General features: G+C 38.6%; 1 protein-coding gene across 10 annotated transcripts in view; it reads right to left on the reverse strand.

Annotated features, from left to right (window-relative positions):
- MAPKAP1 (MAPK associated protein 1) overlaps positions 1-20,991 on the reverse strand; it is a 270,520-nt gene that overhangs the window by 199,699 nt on the left and 49,830 nt on the right. For all 10 annotated transcript variants that reach the window (XM_049895371.1, XM_049895368.1, XM_049895372.1 and 7 more), the window contains exon 4: positions 13,800-13,948. In XM_049895371.1, the coding sequence (XP_049751328.1) occupies positions 13,800-13,948 (149 nt within the window). The remainder of the gene's footprint in view (positions 1-13,799; positions 13,949-20,991) is intronic.

The raw sequence follows: 20,991 nt of genomic DNA on the forward strand, positions 1-20,991 counted from the left end.
AAAACTAATACAGTAAAGAAAGAGGCTGCAGGCAGTCACACCAAACCCTTTGCCGCTGAGTCAAGTCCAACTCATAGTGACCCTATAGAGGACAAAGCAGAACTGCCCCATAGGGCTTCCAAGGAGCAGCTGGGAGTCACACATTTGGACTCAAATCCTAGCTGTCATTTAAGATCTCTGTAAAGTTTTAGATTCCTTATCTGTACAACAGTAATAATAATGCCCGTATACAGGAATAAGTATAGAACCTGGTACAAAATAGGAACAATAAAACACAGTTGTGGTGATAATGATAAAATTTTCCTTAAAAGGGGGTTTAAATCCCATAGGCTAGATTTATATGAATTCTGTTTCTAAACCAAAACAATAACTTCATAAAAAAATACTTGTTTTAATTTTCTGTACTTAATAACGGGGGGGGGGGGAACCAGCAAGTTATAGTTTTGATGCCATAATTAGAAAGGGAAAATCAAAGTCAGCAAAACCACAATTTTAGAAAAGTGGTTATTAGATTTTCTTCTTTCCACTGTGGAAAAAGTCCTTCCTGTTGAAGAAGGCAGTGGAATTTTATCACAGCTATTGCTATTCATAAATCTTATATCTATTTTAATTCAATCTGGCCCTAGCCTCTGAGTCGCTGTACCACAATTTGATTACTATAACCATACTTTTTAACTGCTGTCAGGAAAGACAGCGCCTTATACAAACATCTGCCGGAACACATGCCTGCATTCTCCAGCACCAGCCTTAAATCACCCTCTAGTGATGAATCTTTATCCGACACTAATACTTTTTAACTTCATACAGACAATTAAAATGAATTGTAGCTAAATGCACATATAACAAATCAATTTAATCTTTGGTTGCATAGTAGCATATTTTGCAAATTTCCTAAACTTACGTTCTTACATGTATCTTTGTCTAGGTGTTAAAACTTCAATTTAACAGAAAGGAGTGGAGATATTAATAAAACAGCTCTTACAACACTGCCATGTAGTTGCAAGCCTCAAAGAGTAATTACATTTGAAATTTATCATTGTCATTTAAAAAAACTTCCACATTTATATGTGGAGAGTGTCATGGTGGGCTTCATTATAAGAGTGACCAAAGCTGAGTCCTTGCCCTCTAGAAATTAATACAATCAAAATTTAGACAAATAGGCCTAGGACAACAACAATTAGATCAGATCAGAGCTACAGTCTGTCTACTATTCATCACTGCCGCCTCCACATCTCTATATTCACCTTTAAAGTACCTATCACATTTACTCTACAGTTCATGGGTCTGTTCCTCTGCTCGGCCTCAATGAGGTGCAGCTGAAGTGCTGGACCACTGTCAAAGTCCCCAGCACCTAGCACAACCCCATTTTTGAAGTATGGCGCTTCCACTTGTTGGCTATATGGACACTTTTGTCTTCAAGTCCCTCCAGGGCAGTTAGCCATGTATTATTTAACAGTGCCTTGGAAACCCTGATGGCGTAAGGGTTAAGCACTACAGCTGCTAACTAAAAGGTTGGCAGTTCAAATCCACCAGGTGCTCTTTGGAAACTCTATGGGGCCATTCTACTCTGTCCTATAGGGTAGCTATGAGTCGGAATAAACTCCATGGCAATGGGTTTGGTTTTTTTTGGTTTTAGTTCAAAGCCAAGAATCTGGACTATATGAAGAACACTGCATCAGGACTGGAGGAAGACTTATTAACACCCTGTGATATGCAGATGACACAAGCCTGCTTGCTGAAAGTGAAAAAAAAGTGAAAGTGAAGAGGACTTGAAACACTTACTGATGAAGATCAAAGACTACAGCCTTTAGTATGGACTACATGTCAACATAAAAAACCCCAAAATCCTCATAACTGGACCAATCAGCAACATCATGATAAACAGAGAAAATACTGAAGTTGTCAAAGATTTCATTTTACTTGGATCCACAATCAACGCACATGGAAGCAGCAGTCAAGAAATCAAAGGACATATTGCACTGGGCAAATCTGTTGCAAAAGGCCTCTTTAAAATGTTAAAAAGCAAAGATGTCACTCTGAGGGCTAAGGTGTGCCTGACCCAAGCCATGGTGTTTTCAATCACCTCATATGCATTTGAAAGCTGGACAATGAATAAGGACCACCGAAAAAGAATTGATGCCTTTTAAATACAGTGTTGGCAAAGAATACTGAATATACCATGGACTGCCAGAAGAATGAACAAATCTGTCCTGGAAGAAGTACAGACAGAATGGTCCTTGGAAGTGAGGATGGCGAGACTTCATCTCACATATTTTGGACATATTATCAGGAGTGACCAGCCCCTGAAGAAGGACATCATGCTTGGCACAGGAGAGGGTCAGTGAAAAAGGAGAAGACCCTCAACGAGATGGACTGACACAGTGGCTCAACAACGGGCTCAAACATGGCAACAACTGTGAAGACGGGGCGGGACTGGGCAGTATTTCATTCTGTCGTACACGGGCTCGGTATGAGTCAGGATCGACTTGGCAGCACCTAGTAACAACAACAATACAGAGCCGGTATGCATAAACCTTTGAACGGAACCATTACAGTGTGGGTGCTGAGTAAATAATTTGTTGGATGAATGGGTGGGTTGATGGACAGATGAAGACGTATGAATGAATTCACTCTGTACGCCAGAAAGATCAACAGAAAGAAATATGCATTTGTGGGGCATGTACTAGATTCTATGTGTAGAGCATTATATTTTCCTACTCCTCCCCACTACCCCAGTATCTCATTATTTCTTTCTTACATGTAAGGAAACTGAGGCTTATGAGATGCAATAACTTATCCAACCCACACAATTGGTAATAATACCTAAACCAGTATGTCAGATTTCAAATACAATGGTAAATAAAAAAACTTTGTTTTTAAATCTTGAAAAACCTCAAAAATTAACAGTGTTTTTTTTGTTTCCTTCATATCAATGACTGTAAAACAGTCTAGGAAAGACAACTGTGGTACTAGAATAAATAGAAAGGAGTTCTGCCACATACTAGTGGGGTATTTTGTTGAGCAAGACACTTCTTCTCTGAGCGTCAATCCCCTTAATGATTCCCTACATCACAGTTTTATTATAATTAAAAGAGAAGAGTACCACATATATGTAGAAGATCAATGCTTAAAGAGTTCAAGTTTTCCCATCTTTAACCCTCCTCATTTCTCTGATGACAATCACCTCCCTAATCACAAAACTACGGAATCTTAAGGCCCTAAGGAATCCAAGCAGTTATCAAACCAAGTTCCTCATCCTAAATATGCAGAAAACAAGGTTTAAAGATGGGAGATGGCTTGTCACAGACCCTAGAGAAAGAGTGGTACGGCCAGGGCTAAAATGCACATCTGGTTCCATGTCCATGTTATTTCTACCACATGGCCTTCCTGTCCTGCAACTCAACTTCCCATTTTGTGGATATAAATGCCATTAAGAATGAAAAGGAAAATCTCTGAGAATTACAATATCTAGAATTAGTCCCAGCAGGGTGACCCTGGGCTGCAACTTGATTTCTCTGGATAGCTGCCTTCAGGATAGTAAAATCAGGCTCTAGTACTTCATGGGACAAGAAAATACTACAAACCACACAGAAGAAGGTACCAAGGATGAGGAAGCTGAATATAAAACCCCACGTTCCCCAGTTCCCATCACACCTCCAAGGATTATATCCTAGGACCTCAGTGCTTGACGTTCATTCCAACCAGATTTCAACTGATAAATCTGATAATCAGTTAGCTAGGGAGAAAGTAGTATTGTAACAGTAACCTTGTTATAGCAAAAGAATGTCCATGTTTTCTCTCTCAATGCCCTAACCTACGAGAATTAAAATCAATGTATTTTCTTAAATGACATATTTCTCATTTAAAATTTCCCTCTCATTTTTCTCCTAGTAACAACTTGGTGAGTTGGAATGAGCCTCTGAGAGCACAGCCCTGTTTCACAGAAGAGGTGACTAAAGTCCAGAAGCAGTTCCTTAGCTAGAGTTCCTAAGCTAACTGTGAAATGGGAACCAAAGAGCAAGCCCCTAGTTCTCAGCCCATTCTCAGCTCAGAGACCACTGCCACAAACAATCCAAATACAAACCAAACAACTGGGGTGCACTCTACCCCTTTAAAAAGGATATGTGTAGTGTCTTAAAGAACATGGTGACACGCTATGATCTGTAGTCCACAGACTCAAACCAACTCACAGCAGTAACATACACCCCCGTCCTCAGCCCCCTCTCAGTGCTTTCTAATTCAAGGATAATATCATCATCCATCCAGCTCCACAAACCAAAACCTGATCTGGAAATCATCCTTGAAACTCCTTTCTCCCTCATCTCCTATATACAATCCCTTAGAAACTAAACTAGCCCATTATAAGTCAGAATTGACTCAACGACAATGGGTATGGGTTTTGTTTTTGTTCTATACTAGTCCCACCACTTTTACCTCCTAAATACTTCTGAAATTCATCTACTCCGTCTCTAGCACCAACAAGTAAGCCCAAGTTACCACTCTCTTACCCAGATCACAGCAAAGTCTCCTGATCAGTCTTTCTGTCCCTACAAGCCCTTCTCAGGTGTATTCTTCTCAGCACAGCTCCAGTGATCTTTTCAAAACAAATCTGATCATCTCACCTTCCCATTTAAACTTTTTCAAGGCTTCTCAACGCTTAGGTTAAAGAGCACACTTCTATAAGCCATACCTGGTTGCCCCCGAGCTTCAACTTGCACCATGTGCTACCTCACCTAGGGCTCCAGTCACACAACCTTCTTTCAGTTCTCAAAAGTGCCAAGCTGCCCTCTGCCTCAGGCCTCGTTAGTTCTTACTCATCCTGTTCTGAGGTCAAGAGTCACTTTTTCAGGGACACCATCCCTGACACCTCAGATTAGGACAGGTCCTCCTAAAATACCATAAAGTTCTCAAAACACAAAGTAGTTCTTCCAGAACTGGGTAATTAACTAGCTGTGACTGGACTAGGATTGCAATTTTACATTTATTTTGGTGATCATTTACGTAACATTTGTCTTCCTGTTGTCAAAAACTTAAATGCACAGAGAAACACCAAAAATTTCTGTAACAGAATACATTTATCGTTAGTAGATATGATTCCAATCAACAGCATCAACCAGAATATATGAGGAAGGCACTTTGGAAGTGGGGAAAGTGAAAACATAGGTCACTGTCACGTCAATTTCACAGGAGATAGCATCAGAACAGGACAGGTTTCCAGGAGGTTGGAGAAACAGAGGAAACCCTGGTGGCGTACTGGTTAAGTGCTACGGCTGCTAACGAAGAGGTCAGCAGTTCGAATCCGCCAGGCGCTCCTTGGAAACTCTACGGGGCAGTTCTACTCTGTCCTATAGGGTTGCTATGAGTAAGAATCGACTCGATGGCAGTGGTTGGTTTTGGTTTGGAAAAACAGAGTCACTAAGGACATGTCATACATTTTCCAGTCTTGTTCCTATGAAGTGGCAGTACACAGATAATTCTCTAAGAGAGCCCAATGCCTAAGGCAAAACGATCTCTGCTAAGCTGCTTACTAGGCTATTGTTTGACTTGAAGGTGACTTTAGGAAAACAGCTCCTTAAAGGCTCAAGGTTCAAAAGGACACCAAAAGGCAGATGGCCTGGTATGTGGTCACCAACAATTCCACAAATCCGGAAATCTGGATCCCAGGAGAATCAAAATGGTTTTGTCCACACCTAGAGAAAAAGCTTCATGCAGTCAGAAACCAGTTGTTTTTGCTCACCACTGCATCTAGTGCTTACTTTACAATGCCTGGTACATAGTGGCCCTCACTAAATGTTAAGTAAATACATGGTAATGTGGTAAAAGAAATGGAAACTAATGGTCTTTTGACACTGGGCATGCACCATTCAGTTTGCTATGCACTGCCCACTTTCATTAAATCCTCACAATAGTATCTTAGTATCATTAGCCTCATGTTACAGATACGCAGGCTCAAAGAGGCAAAGTGATCTGTCCAATGTCACACAGCAAGTAAATGGCCAAGTTAGGATTCTAACCCAAACCTGACAAATACGTTCTTTCCACAACAAACTTCTGCCTGCCTTTGAAAAGCCTTTGGTAACCTTGGTGGCATAGTGGTTAAGAGCTACGGCTGCTAAACAAAAGGTCGGCAATTTGAATCCACCAGGCTCTCCTTGTAAACCATACGGGGCAGTTCTACTCTGTCCTGTAGGGTTGCTATGAGTTGGAACCAACTCGACGGCAATGGGTTTGGGTTTGGTTTTGAAAAGCCTTTAAGTCAATGGTGAATTCTGCCTCTGATGGGGATTTCTAGAAGAGGGCTCTGCAACCAGACAAGGCCACAACACACTGGCAAGGTTCAGAACAAACTGCAGAAATGAGGCCTAGAGGAAAAAGCTCAAAGTGGAGCAAGCAAGTTGTAAGAAAGACTTCAGCTTAGATATTTAACTTGAGAATAGGATGCTGAAAACATTACTTTTGTGGTTGGTGTGAGAGTCCTGTTTAGTTCGTTTTCAACACTACCTAGACAAAAATCCCAAAGTCTCCCCTTGAGATTTTCAGCATGATGTCAAGCAACAGGGAGAGGAAAGCATTAATACAACAGCAAGGGAGAAGTAAACTAAAGATCCGGTCCTTTGATTAGTATATCATCATCTGTTAAAAAGTAGTTAATATCTAATATTTCCTTTTAGAAAAAGCTTAGACTAATAAAACTTGCCTACGAAAAGGAAGACTAACAAAACAGAGTCACCCAGGAGCCAAGAGAATAACTGTTAAAATGATAAAACAAAGACAACAGAAGTATGAGACATAACAGCTCCTAAATCAAAACACAAAATCATCTTAAGACTTGTCTCTTAACGGGCACTAGGCAGGTTAGCCCCAGGAATACTCTTATTGCAAGTGGTAATTTTGAATTTTACCCAAACCCTGTGATCCTTGAAAACAGAGATGGTTAAAGGAATCCCCCACCCTTTGTTGGGTAAAGTGGCTTATAGCAAATAACCACCTTTCCCAAATGACTTAGCTAAGACTCAAGGATCCCCCCTTGTTTACCTATGACAAGGCCAGACACTCACTGCCATCAAGTCAATTCTGACTTATAGTGACCTAATTTCTACTCATAGCGACCCGATACGATAGGACAGAGTAGAAATGCCCCACAGGGTTTCCAAGGAGTGGCTGCTGGATTCAAACTGTTGCCCTTCTGATTATCAGCCAAACTCTTAACCACTGTGCCCCCAGGGCCAGACACAGACTCCAAATTTCCATTCCCTGCCTCATATATGAGTAAATGAATTGTTTGTCCCCACTGATCAATAACAAACAAAATGCCAGTTAACCAAACTTTGGTTAACTTCTCTTCTTCCAAGTCCCTGAACTTTGGGCCACCCTCGGCCTGAATTAACATACAACCGTTTTTTAAGGGCTCCTCCCCAAGAATCCACTTAAGGCTTTTTCATTCTACTTCCATTTTTTCTAGTATTGTTTACTCTCAGTCTCTATAAAGAAAGATGCTTCCGGCTCCACCGAATTCTTGAGACATTTGCTTATCTTATGGTCAGAGCATTCTCCCTACTATAACAGACCCCTCTTCCTACTATAATAGTCCCTTTTCCCATTTTCTTTCTGAATAAAGCTTCTCCTGATCAAAGTTTGGATTTGTTTTTTATCGACAAAAGGAAAGGAGGAAAGTGGATGAGTATTATGTAGCCAGCTTCATTCTCAGATACCTCTCTAGAGGAGTAGGCCAGCTCGGGGTGAAAAGGAGGGAAGGAAACCCAAAGGCCAAAAGGCCTCAGGCGCAAGTCCACTGCCTGAACTCAGGCAGCAATAAGCAAAAGCTATTCTCTAGAAACAAAGCAACACTAAAAAGCCCAGGGAATACTTTTTTGGAAAGAGATCCTGAAGCTAAAGTAGCCTAACATATTACAGGGAACCATTCCCATTATAATAGCAAATATTCCAAATTCAGATGAGGAACATGTTCCTCTAAGGGCAATTTTTTTTTTTTAAATAAAATTTCAATTCAGTGACCTTTTCTGAGTTTCCAACATTTCTCAGTGGCTTCAAGCTTTTCTACAAAGTTTTAAGTGACTTTCTTTGAAGAGAACTATTTAATGTCAATGATCACAGAAAACATTTGTTCATAATTACCCAGACACAGGCTGGAACAATGCTGAAACAAGAGCAGCATGCAAAAATGTATTTAAGGACTATCATCCCAAAATGCTGCTAAAAGCTATTAACCAGTATGTGTTAATTGCCACAGCATTCATATTAATTTTCACTTCAGGCTCGACATTGTGGAATATTTCCCCTGATACATTTTAAACAAAGTTTAATTTAAGGAATTGCTTCTATCAACACTTATGAAAATTAACAGCCAAGCAATTAGCACTCGTGAATTATCCCTTCCCCCATGCTCTCTACAAGAGCTTCCCAGTTAAAACAGTTTCTAACAGAGAAATGGTTACTTTCTAACAAGTTAACACAATAAAGTCTCAGTTGTGTATAAGAACCAGAACTGGTTCTGCTTTTTTAAGCGTGTGTCAAGGGAAACATTCTCCTTATATTTAACAATAGAATTTATTAGCTAAATCAAACAGGTAAAATATTTAACACTACAGTAAATGGCCAAGCAATTACTAATATTGAACTCTTTTCACCTGATGTTTAAAAAATAGCCTTTGCCCAAAAAAAAAAAAAAAAAATTGTCTTACTCTTTCTATTTGAAGTTGAGGGTCAAAACCTCAGTGGCCTCCCTGGATGTCAACACGAAGACCACCTTCATCTAGTTCACTGAATATCTTATTTAACAATGCTAGGTTAAAGTTCTTGCTTCTAAGCAGCATTCTGGCTGTACTTCTGAGACAGATTTGTTTGTTCTTCTGGCAGGCCATGGTATATTCGATATTCTTTGCCAACACTGTAATTCAAAGGCATCAATTCTCTTTGGTCTTCCTTATTCATTGTCCAACTTTCGCATGCATATGAGGTGACTGAAAATATCATGGCTTGGGTCAGGCACACCTTAGTCCTCAAAGTCGTATCTTTGCTTTTTGATACTTAAAAGAGGTCTTTTGCAGCAGATTTGCCCAATGCAATATGTCGTTTGATTTCTTGACTGCTGCTTCTGTGGGCGTTGATTATGGATCCAAGTAAAACAAAATCCTTGCCACTTCAATATTTTCTCCGTTCATCATGAGACTGCTTGTTGGTCCAGTTGTGAGGATTTTTTTTTTTTTTCTTGCTCCTTAGAAGCAAGGATGGGGAGGCTTCATCTTATGTACTTTGGACATCTTATCTATCAGGAGGGATCATGTTTGGTAAAGTAGAGGGTCAGTGAAAAAGAAGACCCTCAATGAGGTGGACTGATACGGTGGCTGCAACCATGGGCTCAAGCATAACAACTGTAAGGATGGTGCAAGACCGGGCAGTGTTTCGTTCTGCTGTACACAGGGTCACTATGAGTCAAACCAACTTGAAGACACCTAAAAACAACAGTTTCAAGTCCTGGTTTCAAGTACACATTTCCTCTCATTCCATCTTCTTATAACCTAATTAAGTACACAGGAATTACCATCCCTCCCTTTAAAGACAGAATCAGAAATGGGGTATTTGTTGAGTGCTTGCTATGTACTGCCCAGAAAAAAACCCAGTGCCGTCGAGTTGATTCCGACTCATAGCGACCCGGGTCGGCAGTTCAAATCCGCCAGGCGCTCCTTGGAAACTGGAACACTTATGTACTACATAGCCAGCTAAAAAAACTTATCTTACTTAATCTTTATAAGGTTGATACACTATCATCACCTCATTCCACAGATGAGGACTAGAGCTTCTTGAGGTTAAGTAAATTGCCTGAGGTCACACTGCTAAGAGGTGAAACCAGGATTCAAACCGTGTCTTACTACAGAACAGATTGGTTTAGAAAGGAAATTATACTGTCTCTCCTTGTGCTAGTGCTTTATGCTAATATTATCCTGATAGTCCTATCAGCCTGTGAGGAAGGAACTCTCATTTCCTTTTCAAAGGTAAAGAAATTAAGGCTCAGAAAAGTGAAAAAACTGATGTAGGTGACACAACTGATAATCAGTACTATTCTTTGTTAGTTACTGTCTTGACAGAAAATGGGTATCTGGACTTCTGATCGTCTACTGATGATGATATTTGCAAACTCAATTCAACTAGAAGAGTGATAAAAGCATACTGGTAAGGCCTTCTCAAATAAGTGATAAGACATGGAATGGAAAGGGTTATATCACTTCCTAAAACATAACCTCTTTTGAAAGTTAACAAGCGGAAAAACGGGGTAGAAAATCCACATATTTCAGGGCAGTTAAATCAGTGCTGAATGTTTACCACCCATCAGTAGAGCACACTCCCTCCTCACCTCAAAGCAACTCATTGATTCACTTTGCCTTGTCACAACCAGTAACATTTCCCACATACAGTGACATCAAAAGGACTGGCACAAGAAGGAGCCTGGAGGCACAAAGGTTAAAGCACTCGGGTGCTAACCAAAAGGTTGGTGGTTTGACTCACCAGCTGTTCCCTGGGAAAGAGATGTGGCAGTCTACTTCCATAACAATTTACAGTCTACAGGCACTTCTACTCTGTCCTACAGGGTCGCTTGTTATGTTTATGGCACAAGAAGTTTTCGGATTGTCTCAACTTCTAGAAGAGAGGTCTTGTTGTGTTAAGGAGACCATTCAGAGGTTCCATTTTCAACAATGCTGAAGAATTCAGGTACACGGTTGAGCCTGGCTTTGCTTTGTCTGTCTAGGCATTCCCTAAAACCGGTTTGCAATCTACCTTGACCTTTTTTCAAATAATCAGTAAACAGAGTTATTAATAATCTATGAATCTAAAACAGGTCGCAGCAACACCAATTTACCAAAGACATAATCTAATAATAAACTTAACCAAAAAATTTGTCGAAATTACAACAAAGCACACACCTAAATGCAGCAGTTCCCTCTCAATTTTATGTCTTCAATAAATTACTAACCAGCCACAGGAACCAAAAAGTACTTTTAAATATTCACTTTAATTCTACATAATAGCTAAGAGATGCATACTCTTAGAATCACTAAAACCAACAGTTCAGTTCAAACAAACTGTTAAAGACACTATATGTGCTGGCTTAACTACAATGTAATCGTAAAGCCATATCAAAAACAAAATCCTTTTTTTCATATCTAATGCTAGTTTAATCTTAAAGAGGACTTCACAGCAGTTAGTCTCTTGAGGAAATATATAATTAAGTAGCTTTTTAGCATATTTAATCAGACCCCAAACTCTTCCCTGTCCCCTTCTCTCCCCAATTATGTACCATTTGCCCAAGAGACCTAAACAACTCAGTTAATTATGTAAATAAGGCAAATGTTATTCCCAAGAAAGGCATTGTGAATATCTGTAGGAAGAAAAAAAAAAAAAAAAAACTGTACATATTTTAGTGGCTTTAAGAACCTTTACAAAAACAAAACAAAAATAATACTATCAAAATACAGGAAAACTCTATATTTGAGGCAAAAAGCATGAAGTTCAATGACAAGATGGAGAATCATTAAAACAGGATACTCATTTCACTTCTTAAATATGATGTGAATAAAAACAAAATAATTTTAAGTTACAACGGTAACAAAAATTCAGTGCTAAACGTCAAATGATTTTCTGTGAAGAATCAATCTGGAAATTATTAAAGTCGAATCTCAAGGAAAAGGCTTTATTATCAAGGGGTTGACATGATCTTAACTCTAAAGGCAGCCATGATGCTGTTAGAACTACTACAATCCCATTATTATGCAATCACAAAATGCTAATTTGATCATTTTGAGGTGTTACTTGAATAGTCATTTTAATTTCTAGGTTACAAAAAGGCTTGACTCAAGAATAATTCACTATTAATCACTGAGATGTCATCGACTATCATATTGATGTATTCCACAAAGATAAAGAAAGCCTAATTTAATATATACAGTACAATATTCTTCAAATATTAGTCACTTTCATTACATATCTGCCAAATGCATCAATATTAAATAATAGATGAGAACAAGGGTTGAACTGTATTTTAGCAATTGTAATATGTAGGATAATAATAAAATAGTATCCCATCATAAGATAGGTTTAACGATATGTAAATCTTTTTTAATCGATGTGTAATGACCGGCTCCATGCTCACATCCTTTGCTGATTACAAATATACTTGACGTAACAAAAGCATTAAATGTCTAAAATGAAACACACACCTAACAAAAATAATTACTTTGTGAATGAGAAAATGGCTTCTTTAAATTTTTTTTTTAATTTCGCCCTGACATTCCAGAAGTTAGATATATACCAAGCAAGGTTCACAACCTTCTGACAAATCCAAACCTAAGTAATTTATAGTACAGCCTAGTGCCATAATGAGAATCCTAGAATATAAAATTTAGAAAAGATCTGTGCTAGTTTTTGGCATTAAAGCATTATCACACATTAATTATTCCTGCAATTATACCCTCAAATAATAAGATGGTATCAGGCAACGGAAGCAAATAAATTCCAGCCACGTAATGTAATAGAAATAATGATGTCTCGCAATTGTGGTATTTGAATAAAACACTATACAGTCCAACCCAACAGGCTGGCAATCCTACCCCAGAGAGGGAACCCTCCTTTTCTTTGCTACATTCCACAAGAAGAAACAGGAGAAAAACGGGCAGGACAAATAAGAGAAGCTTTACATCAATATTAATATAATCTATAACTTACTAAAAGTAATTTGCTTTTTGGGGGGAAAATCTTGAGCATATTATGATCTTTATGTCATTTACGCATTTTGTTTCTAGTTTTTGCCCTCTGTCCCCATTAGCATCAATAACTTCATGTGCTGATGGCCACATATGCTCACTTAAACCTACAGAAACATGCTGAATTGTATGAGGTGAGAGTGTTTCAAAGAGAAAACATTTCCTTGCTCAAAGAAGACAACTGACAGAATAGGTACGTGAACAAGAAAAATGCAAACATAAGCAAAGAGTTGTATGTTTATTAATTGCAATGATGCTGAAATAAGACAAATTATACACAACCCCTCCAGGGAAACAAGCTATCATTCAGCACCCCACACCACTGTCGGGCAGCAAACATAATGGCAATAAATATAAAAATCAACTGCTATTGTCTCCTGAGAGAGGTCCCCCTCAGCTCAGCACAGAATGACAGGTAACAGGGGGAAGGGGTCATGTTGCACATGAAACTATGCGCCACCTGAAATACCGGCCATTTTTCTAAATGGAAGATAAAGACACTTTAATTTTACAACATCAAATTGTTAGAACGAACAAGCAAAAAATAAAGCCATCCTGCATAGCAAGTGTCAAACAAGATTCCCTATAAAGAAATGCAAAGCAATGGCCTGCAATTCTGAAATGAAACTCAAATCTCCACAACTTCTGCAGTTATAATAAATAATCAGACATAATCATACAGACTGCCTTCCAAAGCCACTTTCAAGGCTTTCTACCACAATTACACCGTGACTAATCACAACCCACCAACCAAAACTATCAATACATTTAGGAGATAAAACAGGGGGAAAATCAGGACTTTGTATTTATTTTAATTTTACCAAGAAAATTCTTGTGGAAACAACACTGAATCAATATTCATACCCTTTTTTACATGTACAGTCTCACAAAATATGAGTAACATTCTAAGTAATTACGCTGAGGCACTTCTGAAATCCTTAAATCTAATACTACTACTACTGCCAACAATAACTGCGCTCACCTGTGGTTTTAACAGAGGGACTAATTCTCGTTTTTACTTACCTTGCCATCAAATTTGGAATATTCATTAAAGGGGTTATTCAGCTGCAGAGGGCACTGCTCCAGGCGTACAGACAATATTGACTGCTTTCCAGAACTCGGAGGCTTTTCTTTGAGGGACTTTTTTTCAAACAGTGACTTTAACTCCTGGGCTGTGATTCAGAAGGAAGATAAAAACATCTTAGTGATTACACACAGAGACATAGCTGGCCCACCTTTCCTAAAAAGTCCTCTTTGGAACCTTAAGGAAGGAGTGACCATGGACATGTTCTGGTCTGATAAACACAGAAAGACTCACATATACTTCAATATTTGTGCACTGAAAAGGAAGAGAACCAAAAAGCATGCAGGCCAGGATTATAGGGTTTAAAGGGGAATCCCTAGGGGGTGCAAACCATTAACATGCTCAGTTGCTACTAAAAAGGCTGCAGTTTAGAGTCTACCCAGAGGCACCTCAGAAGACCGACCCAGCAATCTACTTCTAAAAAAATCAGCCACTGAAAACCCTATGGAACACAGTTCTACTTCTGACACACATGGGGTCCCTGTAAGTCAGAATCAACTTGGCCACAACTGGAAAGTTTGGGGACAAGGGTTGGGGGGTAACAAACCAACAGAGTAGCCATTCTATAAGAAAGGCAGTCACAGCTAGGAGACCTGAGCTTTGGCCCAGCTCCGACAATAATAGCTGTGTGGTATCGGATAATTCACTAAACCTCTCTGGGCTTGTCAAACTAGATAATCTTGAAGATCTCTCCTGGCCCTAATACTAAGTGATTTTGGAATTCTAGTTCTTCAAAGTCAGGGTCCACATATTAATCCTCTCACATGCTCCAGTGGCACCTGACACAAAATCTAGATGACAAAGATAAGGAAAAGGAGAAAGATAGTTACTAACATTTATAGAGCAAGCCAATGTAACACACCCTGTGCTAAAACTTTACAGGCCTTATCTCATTTAATCTTCGTAACTCTATGAGGTAAATACTAGATATTAAGTCAATTTTACCAGTGTGGAAACTGAAGCTTAAAATAGTCTGATTAGCTCAAGGCTACACAGCTATTAAGTTTGCTAGGATTTGCATCCTACCAAGACTCTTAGTCATTAAGCACTAATGAACAAAGTAGACCCTCAATAAATTTGTTGCATGAATCAACGAATAAAATAATGATTGAAGGAATTCAAATTAATTATTAAATCACAATCTTCAGGTCTTACTCATTAATGAATCAAGACAAGTTAGTTCCATTATCTGCTCAAAGATCATTTAATTCTCTGAATCAATTTGAATATTGACGAAGGTGGTAGATACTAAGTACATGGGAGTTCATCATGATTTTTTGTTTTTGTGAAGACTTGAAATTTTCCGTATTCGAGCTTTTAAAATTTGCAACAAAGAGGTTCAACCCCGGTCCATCCTCGAGCATAGCCAAAATGACACAGATCAAACAAGACTGAAACCATCACTCAGAACTTAAAAAAAAATTTAACTAAAACTACTTTTTCAACAGACTAGTGAGGGAAATTTATCAAAGCAGTCTCTACAGGTTTGTGGCAAACCAGAAAAAAAAATGAATTAATTCTCTTTAAAAATGTGGCACCTGACTACCCAATTCCAGATTCTGAATATACATGCACATATAACCAACAGATTTTAAACGCTCATTTGAAAAAGTTTTAGGTTACAATTAAAAAACCAAACTGTTTCTGCTGAGTCGATTCCAACTCATGGCAAACCCATGTGTTACAAGTTCAAGTGTTCCACAGGATTATCCTGGCTATAATCTCTACAGAAGCAGATGGCTAGGCCTTTCTTCCACTGCACCACTAGGTGGGTTTGGAACCACCAACCTTTAGGTTAGTAGCAGGGCTTCGAACCAGTTTCTTTTGGTTCAAACCCCTGCTGAGAATCTGCATTTCTAACAAGTTCCCAGGCAATGCTAATGATCCTGGTTAGGGACTAATTCTAAGACCCACCAGTAGAGCAGTGGTTCTCAAAATTTATTACACATTAAGAATCATCTGGAAATCTTGTTGAACTGTAGATTTTGATTCAGGACATCTGGGGTGGAAATGCAAATTCTCAGCAGGGGTTCAAGCTGGAACAAACCGGTTCAAAGCCCTGGTGAGCAGCCAAGCACAAATCATTTGTGCCACCCAGGGGCCTCAATTAGATTAAAGTGACATTTTAAATAGTGGAGGTACTTTACCACCTGTACTCTATTAACAGTTTTATTACTGCACCTGGGAAAGAAATGATCTTTTATTAAATAACTACTATTTTTTTTTATAGGCCAGGAACAATGCTAGGTGTTCTCTAACCTTATCCTCACAATGATCCTAAGAGACAGATTACTACTTGCCCCATTTTATAAATAAAGAAACTAAGGTAGTAAAGGTAAATAACTTGTCCAAAATTACACAACCGTTATCAATAGGATTAGGTGTGAGGTGATGATGATTAACTCTTCCATTCTCAGACTAATTCACACTTAGACCTCTCTCCTCAAACCTGTGACATCTCCCTTCTTCCGCACTTTTAGCTGATGATCTTGCTTCCTATGTCACGGAGAAATAAAAGCAACCCAAAAAGAACTTTTGCATACTCTCAGCTGTACATCCATCTGCCTTCCCTCCTATTATCATGGATGAGTTGCCTGGTGCCCCTATCTAAAGCCAACCCCTCCACTTGTGCATTAGATCCCATCCCCTCCTGCCAACTCTAGGACATCACTCAACCAATTCTCTCCCATTTTCAATTTTTCCCTCTTTACTAGACTAGTCACATCAGCACATACAGATACTGAAATACTACTCATGTTTAAAAAATCCTCTCAGTCCCATATTCCCTTCCAGTTACTACCCATTTCTACCCTATTTTTTTGCTCCTCAAAAGAGTTGCCTATATTCTTGCTGTCAAATTCCTCTCCTTTCATTCACTCAAACCCACTACAATCAGGCAATCAAGCTCTACCACTCCACCAAAGCAGCTTTCAGCAAAGTCATCAATGACTCCCTTGTTGCTAAATCCAATGGTCAGTTTTTAATCCTCATCTTGAACAAGGCCTCTTGGCAGCACCTGACACAGTTCATCACTCCCTCCTTTTTTTCACTTGGTTTCCAGGGCTCCACTCTATCTGGTTCTCAAGCTATTTCTTGGGCTATTCTTTCTTAGTTCCTTTGCTGGTTCCTCCTCATTTTCCCAATTTCAAAACACTGACACTCTTTAAGGTTCAGTGCTCGAACCTCTTTTCTCTATCTACATTCATCCTTTCATGATCTCATCCAGCCTTATGGTTTTAAATACCATCTACAAGTGACAAAACTAAATGGTGGTGATATAAATCAAAACAGTGGTTACCTCTGGGGAATAGACTCACTAGAAAGGTACACAAGGAAACTTCCTGGGATGATGGAAATGCTCTATACTTTGAGATACTTGTTACACAGATGTATCTGCTTGTCAGAAGTTACTGAACTATACATTTAATAACTTCATTATATGTAAAACATACCTCAATAAAAAAGAAGCAAATAAAAAGAGAAAACCTAAATAAATATCCTCTACATGCTGATGATTCCTAAACGATTATTTCTAGCCCAACACATTGCCTTAAATTACAGACTCACATATCTAACTTTCAACCCAACACCTCCACTTGGATATCGGATAGGTATCTCAAACATTACTTGTCCAGAACCAAACTCTTGCTCTTCCCCCAAAGCTACCGTTCCCACAATTTTCTCCTTCTCCGTTAATGGCAACTCCATTCTGGTAGGCCAAAAACTTGGGAGTCATCCTGACTCTTTTCTTTCTCTCACACCCTACATCCTATAAATCAACAAATCTTTCAAAAGATCCCAGAACCATGTCTACAGCTACCAAGGCCTGATTATTACCGCCACCTTTGAACCAGTCTTCCTATTTGTGCCCTTGCTTCCCCCCTCACTCCAACCGCTGTTTCTTCTCAACACGATAGCCAATGAGTCTTTTAAAATATAAGTTACAAACTTCAAAATAAGAAAACTTGATAAATTCCACCATATAAAAATTTTTTAAAAAACATACTTAAAAAAAATAAAACAGTGAAGTAAAAAGACAAAAGAATAAAAGCCAATATTCCTCATAAAGATATAAAAGTAGAGACGATACCCTATAGAAAAAATGGACGAGAAATACAAAACTTCCACACGAAAAGAAATGCAAATGGCTCTTCAACTGGAAGATGCTCAACCACATTCATAATAACAGATATGCAAATTAAAACTACACCGAGACACCATTCATCTATCAGATTGGCAAAAATCCAAAAGTTGGAGGCTATGAAGATACAGACACTCTATACTTTTCAGGTGGCAATGCAAAATAATAAAACCCCTGTGGAGGGGAATTTGGCAATAGCAAGGAAAATTACATATACATTAATCCCTTCACCCAACAATTCCACTTCTAGGATTCTAATCTTAAATACACTGGCAAAAAATAAAAACAAAAAACATACACATGAGACTATTCACTACAGCACCATCTGCAATATCGAAAGCCTGAAAACCGCCAAATATTCCTCAACAGGGGACTGGTTGACTAAACTCTAGTACATCCACATCATGGAGTACTACGCAGCTATAAAACAGAAAGAAGCCTATATTTATTGCTCCAGGGTAATCCTCAGGATGTGCTGTTAAGTGAAATAAACATCCAAAATAGTGTGTATAGTATGTTATCTTTAACCTATAAAGAGGGGGGATGTGAATACAAATATGCTTACATATGGTTGTAAGAACATGGATAAACCAAAAAATTTTTAAATGATTATCCAAAAAAAAAAAGAAAAAACAGAGTAGAAAAGATGAGGATCAAAGCCGGGTTTCCCACCCTGACCCCTTTTAACATAAAATTACAATCACAAAATGGAGGACAACCACACAATACTGGGAATCATGGGCTAATCAAGTCGACACATATTTTGTGGGGACACAGTTCAATCCATGACAGGGCAGGATATGTCTAATATGAGCCTGGAACATCCTGTCACACAAGAAAGTAAGGAAGCTATGAAAGATTACCGAACTTGTGTTAAAACAACTTAGAAGCCATTATGAAAAGACTCACTATCCAAAGAAGGGACAATTTCAGCATTAAAAAAAAAAAAAACCTCGATCAACTGAAAAATATCCAATATGCTTTAAAAATCCATGAGTCCATAGTGATACAAACGAAAAAGTAACCCTCACTGGTTGTTTTTGTTGCTGTTGTTATGTTGTCATGCCGTCAAGTCAATTCAGACTCATAGCAGCCCTACAGGACAGAGCAGAACTGCCCCATAGGGTTTCCAAGGAGCTGCTGGTGGGTTCAAACTGCCAACCTTTTGGTAAGCAGCCCAGCTCTTAACCACTGTGCCATGAGGGCTCCCCTCACTGGTATAAAAAAAAAAAAAACCAGTGCCGTCGATTCACTGGTATAGGAAAAAAAAAATTTCTTTTTTTAGGATGCTATTAATTCTGAAAACTATTAACCAAGGGGAAGAATCAAGCATTTACCCTGCCTTTCTTACAAGAACTATATCTGAGGATAACCAAATAATAGATGAAGGAAAAATTCTTTACCTGAAAACCAGTTAAAAAACGAAGACGGACTAATAAAATTAGAGTATTGCTATTTTGCAACTCCTAATGAAATAATATGCATCTGGGTACTGGAAATGGTTAAGCGCTTGACTACCAGCTGAAAGGCTGGCAGTTCAAGCCCATCCAGAGACACCTCTAAAGACAAGCAACTCTGACTGCAAAAGGTCACGGCCTTGAAAACTCTATGGAGTAGTTCTCTGCACACATGGGATCACCATGAGTTGAAATCAACTCGACGGCAACAACAACAATGCCCATCAATGGCCACTAAAGCCATTAGGTAAAAAGCTGGTGGGTAACTTCATAATGGATAGGTCAGACTGACAACACCTGACTCCATCATCAATCTTGACATCACAAAAAGAAATACAAGACACTTCTTGTTTCTTGATATGGTGCAATAGGAAGCACAGTAAAACTCTGCAATGGCTTGCCATGTACAAGATCACCATGTACAAAATATTCTCACCTAAAATCAAACTTCAATCCAAGCAAGTATCTAGATCTAACTATCAGTTTATAGGAAATACAAGAGACAGATAAGCATGTTAAAATGAGACCATGAAGATACAATAAGCACAACCTAGAATGCAGGAAATTCTAGAGGACAAATGACTCAGCTTCTTCAACAAATAAGTTATAAGGAAAAAAAGACGTGAAAGGGAAGCTATAATTAAAAAAGAAAAAAGACAGTAACCACAAGTAGTATGTGTACCATAGAACCAGACTTGAACAAACCAACCAGGGGAAAAAAAAAAAATTTGAGACAATCAGGGCAACAATTTTTGTTCATTTTTTTGGAGAGTAATGGTATTGAGTTCTTGTTTGAAAGAAAAGAAAAAAAAATAAGTAATTTACAGATGAAATTTTATATGGTATGTGGGATTTGCTTAAAAATAATCTGTAGGTAGGCTGAACGTATAGATAAAACAAGACTGGCCGTATGTTGATAATCACTGAAGCTAGATGACAGGTGTGTTGGGGCTCATTATTATCATCCTCTTCGTTTTTGTACAATTTTGAGATGTGATATGACGAAAAGTTGTTATAAAGAAAATTTAAGCTGGGAGGGCGGTAGTAAGTCATATATCACACTACTACTCTGATCAAATTACCTTATCCAGAGTAAAACTCAAATTCCATACTAGATCCTCCAAGATCAGTTTTCCCACTACTTCTTTGATCCCACTTTCCCCTTGCTCAGTCATCATTGCTATTTCTTGAACACACCAGGCATACTTCTGCCTTAGAACCTTTGCCATTTGCTGTTCCCTCATCTTAAAGTGCTCATCCCCCAATATCTGTATGGCTCATTCCTTCATTTCCTTCAGATCTCTGCTCAAACATTACCTTCTTATTGAGGCCTTCTCTGACCACTCTACATAAAATAGCAATATCTTCTGCCTGCCATTCCTTATTCTCTTTACCTGGCTATATTTTTCTCCATGTCATTTATCCCACTCTGACACACTATGCTTGTTTTCTGTCTATCTCCAACCATTAGAATGTAAACTCCATGAGGGCAGGGACTTTGTCTGTTTTGTTCACTGCTGTATCTTCTAGGCC

Source organism: Elephas maximus, chromosome 9, assembly GCF_024166365.1.
Source record: "Elephas maximus indicus isolate mEleMax1 chromosome 9, mEleMax1 primary haplotype, whole genome shotgun sequence".
Classification (NCBI taxonomy): domain Eukaryota; kingdom Metazoa; phylum Chordata; class Mammalia; order Proboscidea; family Elephantidae; genus Elephas; species Elephas maximus.